Source organism: Chiroxiphia lanceolata, chromosome 7 (assembly GCF_009829145.1).
Source record: "Chiroxiphia lanceolata isolate bChiLan1 chromosome 7, bChiLan1.pri, whole genome shotgun sequence".
Taxonomy (NCBI): Eukaryota; Metazoa; Chordata; class Aves; order Passeriformes; family Pipridae; genus Chiroxiphia; species Chiroxiphia lanceolata.
The window spans coordinates 1,725,260-1,753,228 of NC_045643.1; the positions used below are offsets into that span (position 1 = coordinate 1,725,260).

Genomic DNA, 27,969 nt, shown 5'->3' on the forward strand with positions numbered 1-27,969 from the left:
CCCAGGGACAGCAGTGCCTCTGGAAAGGAGACATTTGGAGCCGGCACAGCCCCACCCGTGGTGGGTTCAGTCCCCTCTGAGCTTCCAGCAGCTGTTGGATGCAGAACAAAACCACTTTGGGATGTCCTTGAGGAGAAGTTCTCGGAGTTCCCTCGGGAGCGATCCGGTGACTTTCTCTGCAGGGACAAGGGGAAACCCTTTGATGTCAGGTCAGATGACCAGAATTCAGAGGAAAAAAACCCACAAAAATATCCCAATTGCAGCTCAAAACCTCTCACTGAGGGGAAGAAGAGCTGAGAGTAAAAAAGAATCAAAATGCCCATTCCCTGATTTCTTTGATTTTGGAAAGATCTTTAAAAAAAAAAAGATTTAAGGCTTTTTGCCAAAGCGAAACTGCTGCAGAAAGTGGGTATCCTCCTCCTCTTCCTCTCCTTTTTGCCCTTCACTCTCCTTAGCCTCGACTACTTTGTCCTCCTGCTCTTTATCTTCCCTTGGAGAAAGGATATGCAGGGCCAGGACTGGAGTGTCCAGCAGAGGCCACTCTGGGATCACCGAGAGAAATCCAGGAAAAGGCCCCCCTTCCTACCAAACCAGCCCAGGTGCGTGGGACAGCGACTTGTTTATCCACCTGTGCTTCAGGAATACGGAGCCTGCAGCAAGGAGATGATTTTCAGAGGGAATTAGGAGCCAAAGCTCTTTGAAGCAATGGCTTTGGTGCAGAGGAAAGAGCTGGAGGGGCTGCAGCATCGCCAGTGGTTCTCCCAAACTTTCCCAAGGGAAGGGTCAATCAGGGACAACGTCCCCTCTTGTTGCCCCTTAACGGGATCCTTGACCAGGGCAGAGCCTCCAGCCCAGCTCCCCTTCCCAGGAGATGGAGAACTCCACATCCCAGCCCGTTTGGAAGGCTCAGAGCTGGGGCTGGGGCACCTCCCAGGAGGGGAAACTGAGGCAGGGCCAACCCTCACTCCCCTCCCCGAGTTCCCCAGAGCCCCAGGCTGAGCTTTTCCAGCAAACCCTTCAAATCTTTGGGAAAAGAAGCATCCAAAATCCCTTGGGGGTACAAACATCTCCCACTCAGCGTCACTGAGCACCCACACAACCCTTTCCAGAGCCGGTGCTTTCTGCTCTCACCCGGGGACTTTTTTTTGGTGTGGATTTTATTTTTCCCTGGATTTTAACGTCCAGTAAGACTGGGGGAAAAAAAGCAGTGAAGATAGTGCTGCTCCCAGCTTCTCTAGTGCCCCTCAGCCCCACCCCAGCTGCACAACACGGCCAAGAGGCTCTTTGGTTTGGGATGGGGTGTCCTGGGGGACACAGCGGCCCTGGCTCCCAGGGCAGGATGCACTTGGCACCTTTCCCTGCTTCCCACCAGCCAGACCACGGGAAATGACAGGAATTGCTGACATTTTTCTGCAGCCACAGGGTTTCTGCAGCCTCACCCCTCAAGGGCAATAGGGAGGCTTTTCCATTGCTGTGGGAGCTCTGGGCAGCTCTGAGGCTCCTCCATCTCCTCAGTGTGGGGGTCCACGGAGACCCCTGGCCCACAGGGACACCCCAGGTTGCTCCAAGCCCCGTCCAACCCGGCCTTGGACACTTCCAGGGATGGAGCAGCCACAGCTTTTCTGGGCAACCTGTGCCAGGGCCTCCCCACCCTCCCAGGGAAGGATTCCTTCCCAATATCCATCTAAACCTACTCTCTGGCACCTTAAAGTCATTCTCCCCTACGTTCCTCAGAGCTGCACTTAATTAATTAATTAATTTAATTTATCACCTCTCTTTTGGGTGGCTTTCTATAAAGTAAATCCTTCCTGCTGCTGGTACCCAGTGACACCAGTCTGGGGGGCAGGGAGGCTCGTGGGAGCTCCCAAACTCCCTTTCAGCCTCATTCCCCACTGTGGGAAAGCACTGGGAGCACGAGATGAGCAGCTGTGGTTGTGCATCCCACTTCCCAGAGGGGTGTGGATGAGGGGAAGCCTCATTTAATGAAAACCACTGAAAGCCACCCCAAAGCCACCTGACTCCACACAGAAGAAGTTGCTTTGGGATTACAGAGTCTTGTTCTCCCGGAGAGCCTGGGGAGCTGTTCAGGGGGAATTCTGGGGGGCTACACCACACAGCCCCCTGTGGGAAACAGTCCAAGCTCTGGAGTTATCCCTGCAGCATCCCAGGGAGCGAGCCTGGCACTGGAGATGTCCCATCCCACGGCAGCACTGCCTGAGGGTGATAGGGAGCTGGCACCAGCAAAGCCAGGCCCTTTCAGCTGGAGCAGGAACACAGCTCTCCAACTGTCCCCTGCAGGGTGGTTTGAGGAGGTACTTACAGGTGAATGTGATGAATCCAGGGCAGAAGGAATTGCCAGAAGGAATCAGGGACAAAATATGGGGCAGTCTCCCCCTCCATGGGAGGAATGTGCTCAGCTGAGCCTGGAGAGGAGCAAAGAGCTCCAGCTTAAGCCTTTAAAGCCCAGTGAAACCTGTGGAATTGTTAAGGTTGGAAAAGCTCTCCAAGATCGAGCATTAACCCCCCACCACCGTGTTCAGCATTAAACCATGTCCCCAGTGCCACTTCCAGGGATGCAACTCCACCTCTGCCCTGGGCAGCCCCTTCCAGTGCCTGACCACCCTTCCAGTGAGGAAATTTTCCCTGATATCCAACCTGGGCCTTCCCTGGTGCAACTTGAGGCCCTTTCCTCTCATCCTGTCCCTTGTTCCCTTGGGGCAGAGCCCGACCTCCCCCCCAGCTCTCCCCTCCTGTCAGGGAGAAGGTCCCACCTCCCTCTAAAGGCCACTATCACCCAATTCTGCTCTGACAGGGCCCTGCAAGTGCTCCTGGCAGCAATTCCCTCCCTATTAAGGGGAAGGTTAAAGGTTCCATTGGATCTGATTCCTTAGGATGATAAAAGCAAGTCATCGAGCAAATCCCAGATCCCCCCAGCTCTGCTTTTGGAGCACAGGTTAAGCCAGCCTGAACAAAGGGAGCAGATTGTTTTCCCTGGGAATGCTCCCAGCCTGGATTATCTCAGGGAGGGGGGGACATGGTCCCTGCTTTGCTGGGGCAGATCCAAGCAAGCTGTGACTGTTCCCAAACATCCCTCTCCAGCTCCTTGTCCCAGTGAGGGACAAATTGCATCCCCGTTTGTCCCTTTGTGCTGGATGAGGCCACACAGCTGGAAGCTTTAATTACTGCTCAGTGGGGGGTAATCAGAGCAGGGCAGGATTATTCCCAACTCCTTGGTGGGGTGGGGAGATGATTTCAGCAAGGCAGGAGGGGGATGGGATGATTCAGGGATGGGCATCGGAAGGAAGGGAAAACCACAACCAGTGTCACTCCCAGCATGGAATGAGGCTGTTACTTCCCTGTTATTCTTTGGGATGCTGTAGGGCTCGTGCCTCCTGTGGGGTCAGGAATCCATCGACCATCACTTCCTCACCTTTGGCAAGCTGAAGCCACAGCCAGAGTCCCACATATTTCACTTCCATGGCTTGGGATCTGACCTCCATTGGAAGCAGGAGCACCACAACTGCCTTGGCCAGACACAGGGATGTTCTCTCCAGTCAGGAAAACATCTCTGTGCCAAAACAATCAGGAATTTTCTCACCCAGAGCTTGACCAAAAGCAGCAGCCTGGGAGGTGAGATGGGTTCCAGCAACTTTCCCCTGGAGAGGGTGGGAAGGAGAAGGGATTGAGTGGAAAACCCACCAATGACTCCCAGGTATCCAGGCTGCTTTGGGATGAAGAGACACCAGCAGATGACATCTAACTGGGAGCACTGGAATAGTAACAGCTTTAATTGGAATATTCTTTTTCCAAAAGTCTTTTTTTCTTTAAAAAAAAAGGAAAAAAAACAAACAAAAGGGAACATTAAACAGCAAGAACAACAAGCAGGCACTGCACAAGGGGGGGGGGTGCAAAGCCCAAAGAGATCATTTGGAGAAGGGTCTGAAGGAAAAGGCATCCCAAGGACATATTCCCAGTCCCAGCAGGTGAGGAAGAATTGGATTTCAGGCCAAGGACAGGGAGAAATTAATGGAGTTGTCACCCCACAGGTCCCAAAACATGCTGGCCGTGATGCCATGGGACTGGGGAGGGCACAAGGTGTGGATGAGCTGAGCACAAAGTGGTTCAGGCAGCTGCTGAAATGTTCAGGTGGGAATTTGCAGAACCTGAGGTAGAGAGAAAAATCAAGGAGGGGGGGAAAATGAACTGCTGGAATTATCCAGGGACATCCCTGAATCCCAGGAGGCCCAAACTCCTGCCCTCCCCTGCTGCTGACACCCTTCCCATCACAGGGCCTGCCCAGGAGAAGGGGAAAGCTGAGACTGGGGGAAACTCCCAGGAGAAAGGCATCCATCCCTCTGCCTGCACAGGGAGGTGCTCCTCACTCCAACAGGGATTTCTGCTCCTGCAGGGGAGAAAATGTGCTCTTGGGGTGTCTCAGGGAGAGAGAAAGGGGTCTGGCTGCTCAAATCCCATTGAGTGGCACAGGAAACTCCTCCAAGAGTTTCTCCACAAACCCTGGGAGAAACTTCAAGGTGCTATTTCACTTGTGGGGTCCACAGAGTGATCATGGATGTGATCCTGGGAAGAGGAAAGGAGACCATTCCCTTTGCCAGCACCATCTCATTCCTTCTCTCTTTTCTAATTAACCTTCCTGTTGTAGCAGCTTTTCCCTTAAAAAGGAGACTTTGCCCTTAAAATAAGCTTTCCGTGCCAAAATGTTTCCCTACCATGTGAAATATCTGAAAGCTGGGAGCAGGAGGAGGAGGAGGGAAGGTCATTCCAAAAGCTTGGATATAAAAGGAACAGGGAGAAAAATCCGAGCACTCAGTGCCACAAATCCTGAGCTCGTTGGCACCAGGTTCAGAGCAAAGATTATTTCCAAGTTAAACTGGACTCAAGGAGCCTTGAAGCCCTCTGGAATAATGGCAAGGAGTGTTAAATCCCTGGAACACCTCCAGTGAGGTTGGATTTCAAATTGGGAGAAAAATTATCTCTTTTCCCTCTTCTTTTTTTTTTTTTTTCTGGATGGCAGCAATTCCCTCCCCTTTCCCGGCCTCTTCCCCCCAGTTTGGTGCCAGGGGAGGGTGATCCCCTCCTGGTCCATCTCCCAAGGAGGTCTCTGGCAAATCCTAAACCTCCAGCTTCTTCCAGAGGTGTCCTGCAGCATCTGGGTGGGATGAAGTTGGAAGGGGCAGCATCTCCCTGTCCACAGAGGAGCAAACACCCAGTCTGCAGACACATGAAAACAATCCAAAAATCAGCCAAAGGGCTCACAGGGCCTGGCAATAAAACTAAAAAAAAAAGGTCTTTTTTTGGTGCAAGGTGCTTGGTGGGTTGAGGACATCCCAAATTTGAGGATATTCCAAGTTCATTCAGTGCTTTAGTCACATCTGGTACCTGCCAAAGCCTGACCATGGTGAGGAAGGGCACTTACTGTGCTTCCCCTTAAAATACATATTTACAGGACTCATCTCAAAAAACAGTTTAAAAGTGGATTCTCCAACCTAAAAAACAGCCACAGCTTCCCCAACCCCCCGCCCAAAGTGGTTCCAACTTTTACTGCTCATTACAAAAATTAGACTTTTATTTGGAAATGCCTAAAAAACCCCATCTCTGTTGTGCTCCCTCCCCACCCTGTCACCCCCCGACAGGTTTTTTTCAGTAAGACATCGTTTCAGTGGATGAAAAGCCATCCCCTGCCAGATGAATTCCCACCAAGGAGGGATGTCTCTCCTGCTGATTTCCAGTCCTGGCAGAGAACTTGCAAACTTTGGCCTCTTAAAACCCGGGCAGAGCAACCTCCACTTCTTCTTTTGCTTAAAAAAAAAGAGGGGAAAAAAATCCCAGGGAAGGAGATGTGGAGAACCAGGGGCTAAATGGCAAAATCCTCGTGGTCCTGGGGGCTGAAGGCAGCTGCCCTCAGCATGTCCAAGGAGTTGACGAGGATCAGGGTGCCCGTGAGATGCTTCCAACGTTTGGTGATGGGGTTCTTCATCTTGTCCAGCCCCGTGTGCAGCTCCTGGATGACATCCCGGTAGCTGTCCCCCATCTGGCTGCTCCAGGTGAGCAGGAAGTCGTAGGCTGGCTTCCACATGGCCTGGAGGGATGGGGAAGCAGAGCACGGTGGGTGGTCAGCAAGCAAAGCCACCCCTCATCACGCCCCACCATCCCAGCACAAGCACATCCCTGAAAAAACACCCCCCCGGCACACCCAAATCCCTTGGATCCCCCAAAGGTGCTCTGGAGGTATCTCCAGAGAAACATGGAATTGTTTGTGCTGGAAAAGACCTTTAAGATCAGCAAGTCCAACGGGGCACTGTGGTCTCGTTCCAGAGAAAAGGTCCTTCCTGCTGTATCTGACGTGGTCCTGTGGAGGATCTGCCCTAGAGCTGGAGGCACCAGCGTGCTGAGGAGCTCGTGCTTGTGCAGAACTGGGCCTAAAGTGTCTTGTCCAGCTGGGAATTAAACCTGAGATTAGCTCAGTCGGTGCTAATAATGCCAAGGCTGTGGGGTCAATCCCTGGACGGGGCCTTTCAAAGAAGAGCTGGACTTGAAGCTCCTTGTGGGTCCCTTTCAACTGGGAGTATGAACCTGGTGGACTCGGAAGTGGTGGGTCAGAAATTGGAGCTGATGATCTTAAAGCCCTTCTCCAGCTGACATGATTGTCAGATCTGCCACCCAACGGGACCCCTGCAGACTCGGACCCACCTCGGTGTCCACCGTGCCCGTCCTGTCCCGGTGTGGGGCCTCGTAGGCGTCCAGCTGCTGCCTGGAGACCTTGGCCAGCTTCTCGGCCAGCTCCCGCCAGCGCTGGGCCACCTCCACGGCCGTGGTCAGCAGCACAAAGTCCTGGATGAGCCTCACCACCAGCCCCTGGCAGTCCATCTTCAGCAGGGCCTGCGGGGGAACCGCAAGAGGGTCAAGGTCGGGGACTGGGCAGGGAAGTCCCTCCAAACCCATCCCAAAAACCCTCCCACCTCCCTTCCAGCGACAGCTGGTGCAATTAGGCCACCAGGCTGGGCAGCAGAGTAATCCCATTAAGTGGACCAAACACCCAACCCCTCTTTAACAACATCCCCAGCCTCGTTTTCCAGGTAATCCTCCCCCCCCACCCCCACCCCCCCGAGATGTTCAGGCACCACCATAAGCAGTTTAGAGCATCCCAGGAGCTGAGGAGAACAGATACTTTTAATCAAGATAATTAATCCAGCAGGGATTAATCCAGCTCCATCCTTCAGACCAGTGGGTAAGGGGCAACCAGAACATTTTGGGATGGGAGCTGGACATCAGCCTTGTGGGGTGAGACCCAGGTGAAGACCCAGACACTGCGGGACCATCGCTCAGCTTGGGATGTTCTTCCTCTTCTCCACTTCCTCCTCCTCCTCCTCCTGCAAATGGTTTTGAATTGGGGAAGAGGAACTGCAGCAGTCCTGGCTTTCCAGGTAGGAATAACTTAGCCAGGAAAAGAAAAGGATGGAGTAGGGTCAGCTCCTGCCTTAAGGCATCAAATCACATTAAAACCCACTCAGAGTGGGATGAAGGGCAGTAGAAGAAAGCCACAGTGTAGCCCTGGAAAGGAAGGGTTTAATGGCAATTAGCAGTGCCAGAGGATGGGATCTGACTGCCAGGATCATCATCCCACTCCCCAGGGCTCCCTCAGCCCCTGCCACAGCCCCTGGACCAACACAGCCCCAGTGGCAACCCCAGGCCTTGGGCAAATCCCACCTTGAACCTCAAGTGACTCCTATAGGAAGCCACGTCTATGTCTATTTTATATTATAAAACCATGGGAATCAAGCAAACAGACCCCAGACTATCCCTGGGGGGACAGTTTGCTGGGTACCCTCATCCATACATCCAGATCCAGAGCTGTGGCACCACTGGACTCAGGCTGGTGGCTCCAGGATGGGGGAATGCCAAGAGGTCCCTCACTCCTAGTAAAGGCAAAGCACCACCTGAGGGATGCAGGGAACAGCCCCCCAAGGGATGCTGAGCACCCAAGGAATCAAGGAACAGCACTGGGAACATCACCCACACCTTCCCAGCAGCACAGGGACAGCTATTCCAGAAACCATGGATGTGGGGGTTCGCCACAGGGCCAGAATCCACCTGCCTTCCACCACAGTGGGTCTTGACATCCTCTCCCAACACGGGGGTCTGGCAAACCCCACCTGGTTGGGCTCTGGGGCAAGGAAGGGTTAAATCCTCCCCAAGGCAGATTCACAGGGTCAGCTGGGGGAGGATGGGAACATCTGAAACCACTCCAGCAATTTGCAAAGCAAATGCACCCTTGATTTTCCCCTTCTCTGTCCCCAGCTCAAAGCTGAGCTGGATTCTCAGCACAGCTGCTCCTCCAAAGTGCTGACACTGGTTTCCTGCAGGAGCAAGGGAAGCAATAAACCCCCTGGTTAAACAAGCCAGGAAAATCCTTTGAAAAGAACATTCATTTTGCTTTTCAAAAGACATTAAAAAGCATTTAGATTCCACACCTGTGCCATAGCCCAGCTCCTCTCCTACCTTACCACGCCGCCCACGGATCCACCAGGGGCAGGATCCCAGATGGTCCCAAGGAAGGGGCAGATTTAGCATCCTCAAGCCTGCCTTTGGAGGTGGCTTGATGCCATGCCAACTCCAGCAGCAGCTGGTATGTCGGGAAGCAGGTTCAATGAGCTGCTCTCAGGTCTTGCCCAAGGCCAAGCAGGTCAGAGGCAGCAGGAGAGGCCGCCTGGAGCAGGTTAAGAAGGATAGAGCTGGAGGACATGGATTCTCCTGCTCCTTCTGCTGCTCCAGAAACAAAACTAACAAAAACATGGGCAGGGACACCTTCCACCAGCCCAGGTTCCTCCAAGCCCCATCCAACCCGGCCTTGGGACACTTCCAGGAATCCAGGGGCAGCCAGAGCTTCTCTGGGCAACCTGTGCCAGGGCCTCCCCACCCTCCCAGGGAGAAATTCCTTCCCAATATCTAAAGCCAAAAGAGCTGCCTGTGGTTGCACTGATGGGACCTTCTCCAAGCAAACAAAACAGCAGCAAGGACAGCACCTAATCAAGAACTGTGATTAATTTCTCAAAGGAACAACTTTGGAAGAGATGGATCACGACTCCCGATGGCCAAAGCCCCACCCCCTTCCCAATCTTTGTCCTGGCAGCTCAACACCCAGATTCCATGGGATGGGGACACCACCAAAGCCAGGTGGGAATGGGTGCAAGGAGGACACCAAGGTCGGAGCCAGAGGGGGAATATTAGTGGGAACAGCAGCACACTGGGATGAGCTCAACAGACTTAATCCTCCAGCAGGCACTTTTGGGATTACACTGCAAGTTTTTCCATCTTCCTTTTGGGATTACACTGCAGTCTTTTCCATCCTCCTCCCTCACCCTGGACAAGCCTCCAGGGGTAGCTGGGCCCATCCACCCTGTGCCCAGGTGTGATCTGGGCTGTGCCTTGCCAGAGCCTTCCCAGATATTTATTCCCCTTGGAGGATCTGGCTCCGCCAGCCCAGCCCGGCAGCAAAGAGGGTGTTTGATATTCCAACGGGGGTTCAAAGCAGGAGCACCTCAACTTCAAAGGCATCCAGGGGAGGCTGAATTCACAGCCCAGCTTTGAAATGCACAATCTCATTTCCTAACGAAGGAAAGCAGCAGCTGCAGGAAAACAGCTCCCACCTGGGACCTCCACAAATGCAGGGAAAGGCCCCGTGTCCCCAGGAGCTCACGAGAGCCGAGAGCCGGGGTGAGAGGACGCTCCTGTCTCCATTGTCTGCTCCAGGATACAGGGGAGGTTTTGACCCAAACAAGTCGGCTCTGCTCCCCAAAATAACCCTTGTTCAGGGATTAAACACCTCTTTTGCTCCCATTTTTGGCTGTCAGCACCTCCAAAATCACGTCACACACTTAAAATACCTCACTACACACTCTCAATCTTAAATACTCATTTTTTTTACCTAATACAGTCATGCACTGGCTCCATGGGGCAATTCCCTTGGATGTGACGCCCAGCTGGGTCTCAGTGTGCTGAAGGCATCCCCTCTGACATGACACCAAGTGCCATCAGCCACATTCCCAAGTGCCTTGGAGAAGGTCCCATCAGTGCAACCACGGGTGGCTTTTTTGGGTTTAAATACTGGGAAGGAATTGTTCCCTGGGAGGGTGGGGAGGCCCTGGAACAGGTTGCCCACAGAAGCTGCCCCACCCCTGGAAGTGTCCAAGGCCAGGTTGGAGCAACCTGGGCTAGTGGCAGGTGTCCCTGTCCATGGCAGGGGGTGGCACCGGATGAGCTTTAAGATCCCTCCCAACCCAACCCATTCTGGGATTCCACGATTGCTTCAGGATGGAGGAGCAAGAGGGACCCAACACCAGCCACCTTGGGTGTGCCAGCACAAGGTCCAAGGCCCAAACACCCTGATCTGCAGGACTTTAGGGATTTGTGGAGCCCCCCAGCAGCTCTTTGGGGTCTGCACACACCAGGGACTTCTGGCAGAAGAAAGGCAGCACGAGACACCTGCAGTCAGAGCAAACAAAACCAGGGGAGGGAGAAGAATCCCAACCTCTTCTCCTGCACCACCTGCACAAGCAGCCTGGAGAAGAACAAGCTCACAGTTTCCACAGCTCTGTGCTGACGTGCCTGGGTGCATTCCCAGAAGACCTGTGTTTTTCCCAACAGCCTGTTGGGAAGGATGATAACTGAGAGTCTCCATAGAAACTCTGCACTGAAAAGCTGGAGAGGGGAACTCCTGTGTCCCAGGACAGGTCTAACCCCACCGTAGCCATGGCCAGGTACCAGTGGCAACAAAATCTTCCTGAATTCGTGCCCAGGTGCTGGTTTTTAGCCAAACCATCCGTGCTCTTCCTGCAGGGAGGAGGGAAGGCGAGGTTTCCCTTTCTGCTGTGGTGATTCCCATCTGAGCAACATTGCCCCAAGTTACCTTCACACTCTGCTGCTACTGCTCCATTAGAAAAACAGTCATTAAAGGCAGATTACTTATTAACTAGTCATCCTGACCAGGCTTTTCCATGCTTGGCTGCTGGTGCAGTAGCTCTGCCACCAGAGTTTTGTGTCCTGAACTCAGAAAAACCTGGTTGGGACTTCTCCCCTCACAGTCCTTTTGAGGGGAGACAACCAACTTGAAGATGACATGGCCAGTTTGGAGCTTAATGCAACCAGTTCTTGCCAGGGAGCAAGAGTCCATTTGTTGCAGATAAAATCAGATTTAAACACAATAAAATACATTACTGCTCCATTGTCAGCCCCCGAAACATCATTATTTGCTTCTTCCAACAGGCTCAATCTAATTTCTCCCTAAGCCAAGGAGGATTTGAAGGCAGCAAAGGGTTTGGAAGCAGCATCATGTTCCATGAAGAAGGGAGCTCATCCTTTATCGACAGGCTCAGCCTCCCAGAGAACAGGATTAGCCTCAAACAAGGGGAATAAAACCTGCCCTGGGACTCTGCACTCCAGACATCCCTACGGGAGCAGGATGTTTTCCTCCCCCTGAGTCAACAGCTCCCTGAGTATCCAAAGAGCCTTATCTTGCCCTTTGTCTCCCCACCAAGGTCTGGCATGGATTCTCCAAGACCTACCCATTGTCTGGGATCCCTGAAAACAATGGGAGGAGATAAAAGAAACACCTCTGGGTTTGCAAAGGGGGTAAAGCAAATGGCACAAAGCTCTTGGAAGCATCCGGCAAGAGCAGCCCAGATTCCATCCCGTCATTCACCGAGGTTAAGGATTAAAGGAGCAAACCTTCCCTTGGAGGGAGCAGGGACGCCAAGGCTCCCACAGTGGGAGTTTTCCAATCCTGGATGGTCCCAAAAAGAGATATAACCATGTGATGGCCAGAACAACCCTGCAACAGAAGCAGAGTTGGTGGCATGTCCTGAAAGCTGGAGGTCAAAGATCAAACGTGCCCCCACAGGGCCACAGAGCGCTACAGGCACAGGGAACTCTCCGGATGGTACTTCCGTAAGTAACGACGGGTTAACTCCTACTCAGTCCTCAAAAGGGAGTTTGGGAAGTGAACTCCTTCATTCATCTCCTGTCCCACTCATCATTTCATTTTGCCAGGCAACTGTTCCTTAATCCATGTGACATTTTAAAGCCCGCAGTTCTCCATAACTCTGTTATCCTGTTTCCATGGGAGAACCTGGAAGAGGCGAGAGCTGCAAATCTCCACCAGACATTTCTCTCTCTGTTTTCTTTGGCTCACTTCCCATGAAATGCTAGAGACAATCCCGAAGATGATATTTCCTAAGAGGCTCCCTAATGGCATCCTGGAAATACTTGCAGGCAGCACTTTCCCAAATTCCTTTCAGGGCAAGAAGCAAGTCGTGCATTTCCAACTGCAAACGCCATCCACAGCTGGATATAAAACATTCTGGCTCAGAGGTGCCCTTGGCTAAGCTGCCACTCAAAAAAAAGACTCTCCATTCCTGGAAGTGTCCAAGGCCAGGTTGGATGGGGCTTGGAGCAACCTGGGATAGTGGAAGGTGTCCCTGCCCATGGCAGAGGGTGGCACTGGATGAGCTGTAAGGTCCCTCCTGACCCAAACCACTCTATGACAACCAGGGTGAGATGGGGGGCCCTAAAGGTGCAGGCTGTAGGGACAGCGAGCAGAGCATCCTTGGAGACACCTCTCCCAAAAAACCAGGGTGATTTGGGGGTTCCCAAAAGGCACAGGCTGTGGGGATGGTGAGTGGGGCATCCTCCAACCCTGACACCTCTCCCATGAAAACCCTCACCCCTGGAAGTGTTCAAGGCCAGGCTGGACAGGGCTTGGAGCAACCTGGGATAGTGGGAGGTGTCCCTGCCCATGGCAGGGGGTGGGACTGGATGAGCTTTAAGGTCCCTTTCAATCTGAGCCACTCTGGGATTCTGGAATTCCAAGTACCGACGGTATTTCACTCAGCATGTCCCTCATTATTTCCATGATCCCCCCAAGGCAAGAGCCCACCAACGGGCTGAACTTCCACCCAGCTGTGCCAAGCAGTCTGCAGAAGACCTTAGAGCCTGGTCTTCAAGGTCTCTTCAAGAGATTGGTCTCTATCTTAATTCAGTCTGAATCAAGACTCTTTCCCCTCCCGCTCACCCGAATCCCTCTGCACAGCAGGAAATGAACACCCCTCACCACGCCTTGGACTCACCGTCATCAGCTCCTTCTGGAAAGATTTCCTCTCCTTGTTCTCCGTGCTGTTGCAGTCTTCCTTCAGCTTCTCCAGGACGGAGGCCACCCTCTCGGGCTCACTGTCCAACTCAGCCCGGCAGAAGAACGTGAGTGGCAAGTTGGAGTAGCCCAGGGCATCGGCGAAGGACCTCCAGCTGCTGAGGTTCTCCATCAGCAGAGTCCTCACCGAGGCATAGATGTAGGTCAGGAACTTGCAGGGCCTCAGGATCTGCTCCAGCAACAGGCTGGTGGTGAGATCTGGCCCAGAGAAGTAGCTGGGCTTGACCTTCCCAACCACCAGCACGTTTTTGGTGTGCACGAGGCCAATTTTGCCCTGGTAGTAGCCAATGTACCACTCCTTGGTCCACAGCTGGCCTTTCAACCTGATCTTCTCCTCACTGAGGAGGGCTATGACATCTCCTTTCTTGTACTCCAGCAAATAGTGGTTCTTGCTCTGCCTCACCACCGTCTTCAGCAGCTTGCCGTACTTGAGGCTCAGCACTGGCCGGTCCTGAAAAACCGGATACTTGGCGGTGGCAGCCAGCGGTGACAGGATGATCTTCCCAACCTCATTCTTCTTGAGGAACCGCCTCTGCCCCGTCGGCTTGATGGCACTTTTCGGAGGCGGCTGTGGCGTCTGGACGCAGAATTGGGTCAAAATGGCATCCTGGTCATCCTTGACCTGTATCCTCAGCGTGAAGTCCGAGAGCTCGTTGGGGTCGTGGGAGGCGATGGGGAAGATGAGGCGGCTCACCTTGCCCAGCTTCATCTGGAAGCCCCGGACGACCTTGGCTTGTTCGCTGGCCTTCACCTCGTAGTTGGTCATGTTGGAGAACATGCAGAGCTTGAGGTCCTGAGGCCGGGACAGGGCAAACTGGTGCTTCCCCCAGAGCTGGAGGGCGACGGGGGCCGGGCTGTGGGATTGCCTGGTGACCTCGTTCACCAGGAGGGTCTTGGGGGCACACTCGTGCCCAAACATGGCCACCACGGTTTTGAAGGAAGGGTGGATGTGTTTGGGGCCATAGACGCCCACCGTGATCTTCTTGCTGATGTAATCCCAGACGGTGGAAGGGTACAGGATGTTCTGCCCTTGGGCCACGGCTGCGATGTACATGCAAGGCTCCAGGTTCTCCAGCTGCACCTGGATCGTGTCCCCATAGGAATAGCTCAGCTGCATGGGTGTGTACGGCCCCTCCTTCATGTCGCTCCGCAGGCACTGCAGTCCCACCAAACTCTTGCTCGTGATGTCGTTCTTGACCTCCGCCGACACCTTCATCTCCAGGATGATGAAGGTTTTCACCTCCATGTTGCTGAGTTTGATCTGCAGGACGGGGCTGATGGTGCTGCACTTGTCGCTGTTGAGCTCCAGCGGCGGATCCAGCATGGCCTTCATGGAGATCTGCTGCGTCTCCCCTGGGCACACGTGGCCCTCAGGCACGTGGATGCTGATGTTGGTGTCTGGCAGCTGAACGGCTCCACCAGAGCTGTCCAGCTTGCACACGATGTTGGTCTCCACCGGCTGCGTCTGACCCCAGCCAGGATTCTGACCGAGCAAATCCAAGTCGTGGCAAGACCGAGCCAGCTTCCTGTGGTTCAGCCACGCTGTCCTAAAGTCCTCCCGGCTCTGGAACTGCTCAGGGGTGGGAGACTTCAAACCACTGAAGAAACCTGACGATGCCGGAGCGTCTGACTTGGCCTGGAGAACAGACAGTTCAGACAAGCTGTAGGAGCGTTTACTTCTGAAGAAGGGGTTGTCTCTTCTCACAGGCTGGTCCAGATCCAGCCTGTTTGTGGATGGAAACTCATCAAAAATGTTCCCCAGGCTGCTGTTGGCAGCAGAACTGGAGACAGTCGATGCAGGAGCCCCCGTGTCGAAGAGCAGCAAGTCAACGGCGACGCTGGAGTCGGACTCTCTGTCCGAGCCGGACACCGCGTGCACATTCCCATTCAGGAACGGGTTTGTCTGGACTCCGTTCAGGAAGGGGTTGTTATTGTGGATTTTCACAGAGTTTCTCTTCGCATCAGTCCACTCCCCAAGCAGGTCCAACTCCTTGGCCCCCTCATCAGGGCTCTCCAGCAGGTTGTCGATCATGCCGCTGTCCGTCAGGGAGGAGTGGCGGTAGTTCACGGGCTGCACGTAGGAGGAGGGGATGTAGCCCATCTCCGTGGTGTTGTGGGCGTACCACCACTCGCCCCCCGACGTGTCCAGGACATAAAGGTGGTCCCCCTTGGAGAACTTCAACGTGGTGAAATTGGTCGGACAGTAATCCTTGATTGCTATGACTTCCTTCGCGTTCCCGAAGGATGTGGGATTGTCAACCAGCAAGGCACTGGGAGAAGGCACTGCCAAGGCAAGGAGAGAACAGCATTGTGAGGAATCCACAGGGGATTCACTGCTGACTTGCCACCATTTCTCTCAGGTCACCAACCCGCGCTCCTTTAAGTGATTTTAGATGGATTTAGAATCACAGAATCACTAAGGCTGGAAAAGCTTCAAGACTGAGTCCAACCCTGAACCCAGCACTGCCCGTTCCACCACTAAACTATGTGCCCAAGTGCCATATCTGTGTGGGTTTTGAACACTTCCAGCTCCGCTAATTCCCTAGGCAATCTCCCAAGCCTGAAGGTGTTTTTTCCGTGTAGAATTTTTCCAGAAAACTCTGCTATTTCTGGTACATTCACATCTCCCTTCCCAAAGGGTTCATGTAAACCCAAGAGAACTTTCAGGACAGCCTAAAAGCCCTCTTGCTTTGCTGTAACCCCTCTCCTGCACATGTGAAACATGTTTCAGTGTAAAAACCAACTAAGGGCACATCATATTCCTAGTTTTTCATGTCACACCAGCCAAAAAACCCAGCATCTCACTTCTTTTGAACAGCAGCTGTATTTCAAAGCTCCTCAACAAAAATCAACTCCATTGGTAGCTTTAGATTAGGTATTAGGAATTCTTCACCACGAGGGTGGGGAGGGGCTGGGATGGAATTCCCAGAGAAGCTGTGGCTGCCCCATCCTTGGAAGTGTCCAAGGCCAGGTTGGATGGGGCTTGGAGCAACCTGGGCTGGTGGAAGGTGACCCTGCCCATGGCAGGGGGTGGGATGGGATGAGCTGTAAGGTCCCTTCCAACACAAACCATTCCATGATTCTAAAGAAGGTCCCACAGTTTGAACCCTCCCACAGTGCTGTCATGGTCCTGGCAGCATCTCCAGCATCCCAGCAGGAAGTTGTTTTCCCAGGGGATCCCAATTCCATTCCCCAGGCTGGGGCGAGCCTACAGTGTCACTCTATTTCTTGGCTTTGCTCTCACTTTTAGGACCTGTTTCTGTACAAAACACTCAAACAAGCTGCAGATGGTGTTACAACAGTGGTTAAATGTATGTTAGACAGAAAACAAGGAGAGCTGGATTTTCCCCAACACAGAGCTGCAAGAGAACTGGGACAGCACCTTCAACACCTTGAGAGCTCTCTGGAGGGAAAAGGGGATTTAAAAAGTACAGAAAGCCCCTAAAATCCTGGAGATGAAGGAATGGGAGCTGAGACTGCACTTCCCTGCATCCTGCCCCTGGCTGGCAGCCCCTCTGGGACATGGAGGTAACAAGGCAAGGGAAGATACAGCTGAGCAAAGAAAAGTTTTCAAATACAGGCTAGAGGTGAAAAATTAAGAGGAGCAGAGCATGGACACATCCTGGCCAACTCCTCAGTACCTCCACCAGCAGGCAGGCAAAGTCATGAGGGCATTTATCCAGTGTAACACTAGATATAAAGTCTATATTGGAGTTATTTTGCCAGCCTGGTAGGTTGGAAGCCACTGTTAACTCAGTTGCCTGCAGGACAAGGCATTTTTGGTGTCCCCATTCCTTTGGATCAGCCACGTGGCTGTGTTCCCACGTCCTTGCAGCTGGGGGGTTAACAGGGATGTGCTGAAAGCAGCAAAGCCCTCGGAGAATATGAGTAATTCCTATTTTTGATCTAAAAACAATCCAATTTGCAGCTGAGCATTTGATGTTCGGCCCCTCCATGTGTGTGTTTATTTTTAAAGGCCCTCAGTGTGCGAGAACTTCCACCTGGAGTTATTCCTTGGGCTGGGCTCGTGCCAGGGGAACAGCAATTCCCCCCTCGCCACCTTTTATGCTGGGTAAGGCAAATACAGCAGGAAAAAAAGCAGTCAAAGAGGGGAAAAAAACAGAGTATTCAAGCAACCAGCTCCGGGAAAGGGGAACAACAGGACCCGTAACCGCCTTGGTGGTGTCACCAACCCCCCTGAGCTCCAGGGAAAGGGAACAACGAGGCCTTGCTGGTATCACCAACCCCTCCTGGACACCAGGGTGAGGGGGAACAAGGAGGGGGCCCCTCCCCACCCACCTTTGACGTCGCCCAGGTTGGTTTCGGTGAAGGCCTCGCCGAGGTCGATGAGGGTCCCCTCGGACTTGCACCGCGGGAGACCCCCCGAGTTGGCCGCCCGGATCCTCTGCGCTGCCATCTCCGGCCCCACCAGGCTCTAGGTGGCCATGGCCTCTCCAGGGTCCCCCCCGTCACCTCAGGGAACCAGCCTGGGGGAGAGAGACAAACCCCGGCACGTTAGAAAGGCTCCGGGTGCCATCGCAGCGACAACGACCCAGGGACACACCCAGGAACACATCCCCGTGTTCTCCTTAAAACACCACGGAATACAACCTGGATGCTCCACAGCACTGTCTAAAAACCACCAAGGGCTTTGTGTAGCAAGGACAGCCTGGTCTTGCAGGATGGTGCTGCTGGAAACAACCCCATAGGAAGAGCTTTTTAGGGATATGTTGCTCCCAGGCTCATAAATTGGTCCTTCTCCCTGTTTCCCAAGACCTTCCAGGGCACTTGCACATTGTTGCAATACATAATTATAAAGCCACCAGGCACTGGGTGCTGTGGGAGCCCAGAGCAGGGGAGAACCCACAGGACTGGGATTTTTGCCTGTTTAAATGGGTCACCACTCTCTCCCACTGCAGCACTGGGATCTCCTGGGATGGGGATTGGCTCTTCCCGCTTGCTCCCTGCATCCCTCCCTCCCCAGCCAGGGACCAGGCAGAGAAACACCCCTTCTTGCACTAACCGCCCTGCTTCACTTGAGGAAAAATAAAAACACGGAGTTTTTTCCTCCTTTTTTCCTTGCAAAAACACTTCCAGAATCCCTGTGGAAGAGCAGAGAGGAAAATTCCCCCGTTTCCCACAGGACACGCCGATATTCCGACCACCAACGTTGTGGCTGATGCAAGCGCGGGTAAGACCTTCCCTGACATCATCCCTGTCCTCTGGATCTTGGAGAGGGGCCAGGTGGATCAGGACAATCAGGGAATGCTGGAGCCTCTCTGCCAGCTGAAGGCAAAGCTGGAGCACAGCCTGAGCTGCGTGTTGCTACTCCAGGGATCCGGCATCATTCCGGTAATTCTGGCACCCAACACCCCTCCATCCCGCTCCCTCAAACTCCAGCCTGGTTGCAAAGCACCAACAGCTCTTAAAAACAAGAGTTAGAATTAAAGTTATATCCAAATCCCTGCTTTATGAAGGGATTTTCACCCCCTCCTAACACTATTTTTCCTTTCTCCCCTTCCCATGCAATTTTTGCCTTTCCTCCCCTGAAAATTAGACCAAGCAGAAAACAACCCCCAACCCCAAATTCTTTAGGTGGGAATAGGGAGCCCCCGAAGGATTCAGTGCCCTTTTCTGGAATGCAGCAAGAGGAAATCTGCAGGGGAGAGCCTGAGCAGGAGATACTTTCTGGTTTGAAATGCTTCCCAAGCCATCCCCAGGGCTGGTATGCCGGGAATGTGGGAGCTGGAAGGGATGCACCAGGCTCCAGCCAGAAAAGGGAAGGGAGAACTGGTGTGCAAACGTTTGCCCTTTGAGGAGAGCCTTGTTTGGGGGCCTGCTGGGAGCAAGGCAAGGGGAGAGGGTTTGGCAGGCAATAAATCCAGAGAAACCAGGCTTTGAGTCAAGACTGAGCTTAGCAGAGCTGGGCCAGGTAAGACAAAGGAATAAGCAGTGGGAAGCAAGGAAGGGAGGAAAGATGCTCTCCTTGGCTGGCACAGTTCACCATCCACCCAGGATATGTTTCTGTGCTGTCCAGCAGAATTAATGTTATATTGATTATTTTATATTAATTTTATATTTACATTAATTTTTCTTTATATTATACAATGAATAAAATTTTATATTGAATTTTATATTAATTATTGCAGCTACAGTACTGACAACTCTCACCATCATATCCCCAGGTCTGGCATTTTCAGGGATGTTCCCTCTCTCTCTATTTATATAACTTCATGCTGAAGATTTCTGACAGATGTGGAGAAACAGCTGGAAACCCCCCCTCTACATCCAATCCTGAAGCCTCAAAAGGCAACAGGAATCTACACAAAAATGAGGGATGATGGAAAGGCATTTCCTCTCCCAAGAGCAGCATCCTGAATGTGTCTGTTTGCCCTGGATGAAGTGATGCTCACACACATAAAGGGATGAGGGTGCCTAAAGGGATGGGGCCCCCCATGGCTGGACTTGGGATGGGAGCCCTGTTCTGGAGCTGGGGATGGCCCCAAAATGCTTCTGAATGCAGAGGTAGGACAGAAATCCAGGAGACTTTCAAATCCAGAGAATTAGAGGGGACAGTGGGGAGCAGGGTGAGGGGAAACAAGGCTGGAGAAGGCAAGATTTGTTTAGAAATCACTGAGACAATGGGCTGCAAACTCCTCTGAAAGCACTTTAAATTTAGCCTGGGATTAAATATAGCCTAGGAAAAACCCAGCCCCACGTGTTTACCCAAAGCCATAAACAGCATCTGAAGGGACCGGCGGCGGGAAGGAAATCGGGGAGCGATCAGAGCAAGGACAGCGGCAGCATCTCCTCAGGCAGCACCAAAAACCTGCTTCTCACACCACTTTTCCCCTCCTACAGGGGGAGAGGGAATGCTCCAGGGTAAAATCCAAGCCTTCAAGCCAGGAGGGCCTGCTGTGTGCTCCCCACATCCCAACAAAACCCAGCAGGCAGCAGCTGTCAGGAGCAGGTTCCACCATGGGGACATGACTCTGTCCAACATCCTAATCAGGCTTTGCTGAGGCTTGGGGAAAGTTTAGGGAAGCCCTGAGGGGCACATTCCCATGGGGGCTGGCTGGCACCCCAGGAATCCTCACCAGTTTCCTGGGATGGATGGTGCTGCTTTGGGATTTAACTGTAAGTGAGGTTTCTGGGATGAGACAGATCTGGCTGTGCTTCTCTGGGAAAGGCTTCATCCAGTCCAGCTCCTGACCCTGCACAGGACCATCCTCAACAATCCCACCCTGTCCCTGAGGGTGTTGTCCAAACATTCCTTGAGCTCTGGCAGCCTTGGGGCCGTGACCAAACCCTGGGGAGCCTGTTCAGTGCCCAACTACCCTCTGGGGGAAGAACCTTTCCCTGAGATCCAACCTGACCCTGCCCTGACACAGCTCTAGCCATTCCCTGTGATTCCACCAGGCACGGAGCACCAGCAGGTTTGGGCAGGTGTGGAGCTGGTGATGGTGAAGCATCTATTAAAAGAAAACTCACTAAAGCTTCTTAAATAATGAATCCAAAAGGTGTTTTTTCTGCAGCACTTGAACACATGGAATTCAGCTTTCCAGCAGCAGCATTTCCCGGTGTGAACTGGCATGGAAAAGGTTAAAAAGACCTTCTGCAAACTATCTAGTATGACTTATCCCAGAAAACAACCACAGGCTTTCCCTTCCTGGCCCCACAGACCTAAGGGAGACCCCCTGGCACAGGGAGAGCCCCGGGAACGTTCCCTGCTCCATCCGTCACACCGAGCTGGTCCTGATGGGATTATGACACAGACCCACCTCTCCCTGGACAAGGGGCTATAAATCAAGGACATAACATGGCCATGCTGAGCAGGGCTGGCAGGGAAAAGTAATCCCAGGAAAAATACCCTTAATGGAAGCATTAAAACTCCACATCCTCGAGCAAAGAAATGTCATAAAACAACGGGAACACCCAAAAGTGCAAACCCCGGTTCTGCTGCTGGCCAAGGGAAGGTCCTCTCCAAGAAGCACTGACCAAAGGTCGGAGAGGATCCCTCTGGAAGCCTCAGCGATGGAAAACTCCTGAGTGCCAAGAATTTGGGCTGATAAGGCCAGGGAGGGCTGACAGGGCTGGGTGGTACCAAGCACGGGCAGGGCTGCAGATGGAGCCAGGCCAGGGCAGCACAGGGACCTGCCACCAGCAAAGCACTGATGCACATCCCTGCCCATCCCACACTTCCCAGCTCTCCCTGGAGCTGCGGGGTGCATCCCACCATGGCACACACGAATCCACGGGAAGCACCAGGAACAGCAGCCACCACAACACAGGACTGGTGAGCTCTGCCATGACCACTGTCCTGCACCCCTGTTCTCCCTGGGAAATGCATCCAAAAGCCCCTCAAACCCTAAGCCTGTGGGACCAGATCAGGAGAAATGCTCCACCCCACCCTTGGCCACAAACTGAAAGGTAAGAAGCGAAGAAAGAGCTTCCAATCAATCACACCTTATCCTCTTCCCACTCCAGGGCCAAGATCAACTCCAGTCACTTGTTGCTCATGGCTTTTAAATTTGCTTTTTCTTTCTCCAAAGACAAGTTCCTGTGGCCCTCCCACAAACACAGAAGTGGTTTTGGAGGTTTCTTTTCAAAACAGGCCGTTTCTCTTGGATATGAGCAAATTTAAATTCTTGGGAGCTAAGAATCCATCTGATGGAGCCACAGCATGACCCACACAGAGCACGTTCATCCCACACAAGGAATTCACTGAACTCGTTGCTTTTATCTCTCACAAAACCTCCAATAACTCAAGCATCGTGGAAACAGATGCAGAAAAGACTCCCCCAAGCCCAGGGGACACCCCAGCCCTGAAGGAGCTGCTCAGGGAGTTGTGCCTGGGAGCACCAACACACCGCAACGTGCAAAGGCCTTCAAGAGAACCTCAGAAAAAAGGGCCAAAAGGGGCCGAAATTTCTGCATTTTAGCAACCGGTATAATTCAGGAAGTTGGGTTTGCTCTGCAGATTCCTCACCCTCGAGAGCTTCCTCCTGACTGTGACCCAGCACAGCCCTGGCCGTGGGGCTGGCATTGCTCAGCGTGCAGGAAATGATCCCACCAGCTCGGGTCTGCCTCCTTTCCCCACACTGACACCAACAGATCTTCCAGCACACGTGACAAACACAACACCCTCCGAACCGGGAACGCCCCCGGGGACCCAGCCAGGTCCTCTGCAGCCTCCTACAAGACTGAGATGGCTTCTGAAGCTGCTGGTGGCCTCATGCCACCTGTGGTGGCCAGGAACACACCAGGACCTTGCAGCTCGTCTCCTTGTGATCCTGGCTCTGCTCCAGAAGCCTTGTTGCTGGAGATGGGTGGGGAGGGGCTGGTTGCTCTTGGTTTTTTCCCCCTAGAAGCCTGTCCCAAGCCTTCTGCCAGCAATGCCTCACATCCCAGTGATTCCCGACCTCGTCACCTTTCCCTTATCTCCTCCTCCTGCTCCAGGGCCTGTGTTTGCAAAGCCAACGCTTTCATCTTCCAAAGAAAAACCCACTCAAGCCATGTGAAGATAAACCACCCCTTAAGACAATACTGAACACAAGCTCTTTGTACCAGAGGGAACACCACGGTGTGAACTCACACACGTCCCAGCACATGCCTCTTTAGTCCCTTTTCCAGCAAACAAGAAGGGATTTGTGGGAACACTAGGACCTCCCAGCCCTCCTGCAGCGCTCTCAGGGCTTTGCTTTGGACCCCATTCCCACCACTGGACCTCATTCCCAGCGTCCCTGCTCAGGCGTTGCAGCGGAGCCCGGCCCGTTCCAGGCTGTCCCCTCCACTCCTGGCCAAGCCCTATGGAAAAATCCTGCCCTCCAGCTTAAGCTTGGCTCAGCTCCTGAGCCTGGCTCCTGCTGCCAGGCGAGTTCAAGTCATGCATGGCAGGTTTGATGGAGGAGAGGGAGAAGGGAGGGGAAAAAAAAGTCATTATGGCCCTGGTGTCCATCATGGCCTTCCTGGTGGGAATGTCACCCCTGTGAGCAGAGCAGGAAGGACGGGAAAGTTTCCTTTTATGGCAAGGACTTTGGAGCACGAGTCCTGATGGACATCATCACCAGGGAGACTCAAATATAGGCCAGCCTTAGGGGTGGGAGGGGAAGAGAGGGCTTTCCCTGCAGGATCTCCAAGCAGCCCCTGGATTTGGTCACCCATGTCCCACACAGTCAGCCCCAAGAAACCACCACAGAGGACAGCAGGACTGGGGCAAGAGGGAGCTCAGGTATTCCACCAAGACTTATCTACCTCCAACTATGCTCAGTCAGGAGGACCATTTTAGGGGAAAAAACAAGGAGTTTTGTTCCCAACTTGTTGCCTGAGCAAGTCCGTGGACACGGAGCAGCCAGCAAGGATTCCACTGTAAGGAACGAAACCTCTCTGGATTCTCCAAGCTCACTCGAGAGATGAGCTGGTGCAAAAGCTGAGACTGGGTTTAATGTTCTAACATACCTTCCTGATCAGTCCAGCACTGATCTGCTGCTGCATTACATGACACCAACAATGCTGAGAGGAGCCAAAACTCACCCCAAGCCTAAATGAGGCAGAAACCAATCCAATCAGCACATTGCAATGAATTTCTTCAGCACAGCAGAGGTTTTAAGCTCCTCCTTGGTAAACATTTCCAAACCAGATGCCCCCCAGACACCTGGGTTTAAGCAGCTTAACCCTTTGCTGGGAGTTGATGGTGTGACAGGAAAACAAGATGGGGGGTTAAACTGGACTGGGGGGTGGTCGCCCCACGGGATGCTCCAGGTTGGACACAATCCCCGGTCCACAAACCATGCTGGAAAGAGGGAGCAGATACCTGGAGAGCAAAGCAATGCCAGGTGATGATGCTGTTTGGGATGTATGCAACAAGAAGGGGTTGTGAGGGCAGATCACAGAATCATGGAATGGTTTGGGTTGGAAGGGACCTCAAAGCTCATCCAGTCCATCCACGGGCAGGGACACCTTCCACTATCCCAGGTTGCTCCAAGCCCCATTCAACCTGGCCTTGGACACTTCCAGGGATGAGGCAGCCACAGCTTCTCTGGGCAACCTGTGCCAGGGCCTCCCCACCCTCCTAGGGAAGGATTTCTTCTTAACAGCTAATCTAAACCAACTCAAACAGGCATCTGGTCCAGTCCAGAGGCTGGACTGGGACTTGCTGTCTTTGGACTTGATCTCACCTGCAAATCCAGCCAGTTGCAGACCCATCCCAGAAAGTGTTCCTGCTTCAAGTCAGAGCATGCTTTGAACATCAGACTCATCGCACTGACACAAAAAGACCACGTGGCTCATTTCAGGTGGTTTTGGCAGCACAAGTCCTCACCTTAATTTAGATTAGAGCTTTTCCACAGGTGGGAATGAGCTTTCCAGGTGCAGGGACCTACCCCTGCCAGCCAGGAGGGTGTCTGAGAGAACCCAAAACAGGCCCCTGTTTAGACAACACAAGAGCAAACACCACGCCTGCTTGGTTAATTAATTACCCCTGAAATTAAAGCCCATCAAACTGCACGGGAGGCTTCGTGCAACCTGCAAATTAACTCCAGGGGAACCCAACCCGGGGCTGAGGGAGGCCAGGGAGCATCCAAGCAGTGGCTCCAAGCATTTTCCACAGCATCAACAAGGCCACAAAGGGCAAGAACCTAAAACACCACCCCCCACCCCCGTCTGCCGGCACTTCAGGGTTGTTGTTTCGGCACCTCAGGGGTCTGTCGTTTCGGTCTGGCCAGGTTAAAAGCTGCTCCATCCCATCGCAGGCTCAGGTGGCTGATAAGAAACCAATTTCATCATTTTAAGCCCCAAATGTTTACTGAAAGGGTTTATCTGCAAACAAAGCCACGCACTTTGAACTGTAGCTTTACACGCCAGCTTAAAAACACAGCGAGGGCCAGGTCTGGATTAACGTGGTGTGAAAGGAGAGCCTGAGCCTTCCCCTGCAGCCTCCACACAGGCCATGGCAAAGACAAGCTGCTTCTCGGGGCCAGGACATAATCCTGAGCAAAAAGCTCAGCATTTTTTTATGGAAAAAAAGCCCCTTTTTTAGCAAGATGCTTGGGCATAGAAATAGTAATTCATGTAAATCTGGCAGAATCTCAGTTTTGCTGTAAATTGCTCTCGTTGCTGGATGAAGTGGGGTTGAACCTCAGACACATTTTTTGCAGCCTTAGTCACCAGGGAAAATTAAAACAAGACCTGAAAGTCATCTTAAAGTCATGGCAGGTTGCTTCCCTGCTTAAGGCAGAGCTCTATGGGTTGAGGGGAGTCATTTCTAGACCTTTCTGCACTTCCACGTGTGCACAAGAGCATCCCCTAAAAACCAGGCAGCCACAGGACACCACAGAGGGAATATTTCCAAAGGGTAAGTTCTTCCCTCTCTGCTGTCCCCAAAAAGTCAGGCAAGGCTGGAAGGACACAGACCTGCTCTGGCTTCTCCTGCCCAAGACACAACAAGCAGAGGAACCTCAGAGCCTCCTGAGAGCCACGTGCTCCAGTCATTCCTGCTGGGATTTCATGGAATCACAGAATGGCCTGGGTCGGAAGGGACCTTAAAGCCCATCTCATTGCAACCCCCTGCCATGGGCAGGGACACCTTCCACGGGACCAGGTCACTCAATACCCAAAACATGGACCTACCAGCAGCAGGCTCTTGGCCAGAGGAGACAATTCCAGGTCCAACCAACATTCCAGGGCACCATTCATGGCACCTTCACCCACCTGCCTAGACAACACCTCCTTTTCTCAGCATTAATGGCAACATCAACATCCCAGTTTTTTTCCCCTGTAGGATCAAGCTCTTCCACATCTCCGTGCCGGTCACATCCAGAAGTGCAGCAGATGTTGGTGCCAGTGATGGGACAGCTCTGCAAGGAGAAGCAGCTGGAGGAAGATCTGGATCTCCAGGGAGTGGGAGATGTTTTACAAGGGCATGGAGTGGTGGGACAAGGGGAAATGGCTTCCCGGTGCCAGAGTGCAGGGTTAGATGGGATATTGGGAAGGAATTCTTAGCTGGGAGGGTGGGAGGCCCTGGAATGGAATTCCCAGAGAAGCTGTGGCTGCCCCATCCCTGGAAGTGTCCAAGGCCAGGTTGGACAGGGCTTGGAGCAACCTGGGCTAGGGGAAGGTGTCCCTGCCATGGCACAGGGTGGAATGAGATGGGGTTTAGGGTCCTTTTCAACCCAAAACATTCCATGATTCTAAGCAGGAGGCAGGAAGAGCTTTGCAGGAGCTGAGGGATGTTCTCCAGCACAACCAGCTGATTCCCACATGGAGCCTGCAGGGCTTTGCAGGGTCAGGCTGGAATTAGACACGCTCTTGATGAGGAAAGAAACCCTAAATATCAAACCAATGCAGATGGACCTTTCTTCTTTTTTTTTTAATTAAAACTTGCTTGAAGTGCCACATAAAAGCAGTGAAGTCCCAGGCACAGCTGACGCACTAGGACGGGTTTATATTTAGGAGAACAACTTAATTACTCCATCAATAGGAAAGAAATGGCAACTTTTTTTGGCAGAGCCCAGAAGGAGAAAAGAAACCTAAAAGAGGGACAGCCACTCCCCCCCCCCCGTTATTCCTAAGGGCAACATCCACTGGAATTTGAGCCTTTGAACAATCCACTTTTACAGAGAATTCAGCTTTTTTTTTTTTCCATGCCTGATCCCAGGAAACAACATTAAAGTCTCTCAGCCAAAACACATGATGTGCATCACAAGACAGCTGGCATCATTATTATTTTTAAATACCACCAGCTTCGTTTTTAACAGGACAACTGGAAATGTGTTATTGCTGAGGCGTAAAACAAATAGAGGGAGGTGATAAAAAAGCCATTCCCAAGTTTTGCAGGCTGGAGATTTAGAGAGATAAAGCAGAGCTCCCCCCAGAAAATACAGTCCCTTAAAATCTGCTGTTTCTCCTGCCACATTATTCACTTGGGAGCTTTTAGTTCCGAAGTCGGAGTGGTGCTCAGCCGGATTTCCGATGGCTTGCTGGGCCTCATCCCAAATTTCTCTGGCATTACTCACATTTTTTTGTGCAGGAAGAGGGATGAGGATTTTCCAGTGAAAGGCAAAAGGGAGGCAGAAGTGTTTGCAGCATATGGAATGTGTCATTTCTCATGGACAGACCGCTGCATCCCAATGATTCCCACATATCCCATCCACTGAAGGAGAAGGAAATCAGGATAACGCTTGGAATTCTGCACTGCTTGGGACCTGAGGATGAGCTGGGACCTCCCTGGCAGGATTGCCCTGGCAATGGATGCTCAGCCCAAAGGAAGTGCCCAGCATCACCTTCCCTGCCAGCCTTCCCACTGGGAATTACCCTCCACCCCCTTCCACAAGCTCAATTGCCTTAAAGCAGCCTGAAACCAGGAACTAATTTTTAAAGGATTAAAAGGACCTGCCCTTTCCTAAGGGAAAAACACCTCCCTTTCCCCTGCCAAGCCAGAGAACCGTTGGATGCAGCACCGGCATCACCGCTCTCCGGTCACATCCCTTAAAGAGGCTAAAGAGCCAAGATTCCCATTCCACTTGTCCTGCCTGACTGCAGGGGGATCTGGACACAGGGATTTATTTCCCCACCACCACAAAAGCACTTCTGAAGTGGTTTTAAAGCCTATTTTTGAAGACGTGAGCACCACAACTGCACAGACCACGATTCAAGCCTCCGATGGAGCAACACAGATGCTCCAGGCCCCAGTTTCCCAAACCCTCCAGGGCACGGATCCCTCCCCATCACCTAAAGGATGCATCTCCACCTGG

At 52.7% G+C, this 27,969-nt stretch overlaps 1 protein-coding gene across 4 annotated transcripts in view; it reads right to left on the minus strand.

Moving 5' to 3' along the window:
- Positions 1-5,569: 5,569 nt before the first annotated feature.
- Positions 5,570-27,969, minus strand: part of SH3BP4 (SH3 domain binding protein 4) — a 31,971-nt gene continuing 9,571 nt past the window's right edge. For 2 of the 4 annotated variants that reach the window (XM_032693846.1, XM_032693847.1), the window contains exons 2-5: positions 17,519-17,706; positions 13,140-15,502; positions 6,709-6,897; positions 5,570-6,097 (exon numbers count right to left, since the gene is read on the minus strand). In XM_032693846.1, the coding sequence (XP_032549737.1) occupies positions 5,873-6,097; positions 6,709-6,897; positions 13,140-15,502; positions 17,519-17,636 (2,895 nt within the window). In that variant the 5' untranslated portion in view covers positions 17,637-17,706 and the 3' untranslated portion in view covers positions 5,570-5,872. Of the gene's footprint in view, positions 6,098-6,708; positions 6,898-13,139; positions 15,503-17,518; positions 17,707-24,539; positions 24,560-25,927; positions 26,066-27,969 lie in introns of those variants that run through there. The other 2 variants (XM_032693849.1, XM_032693848.1) reach the window with 2 other exon arrangements.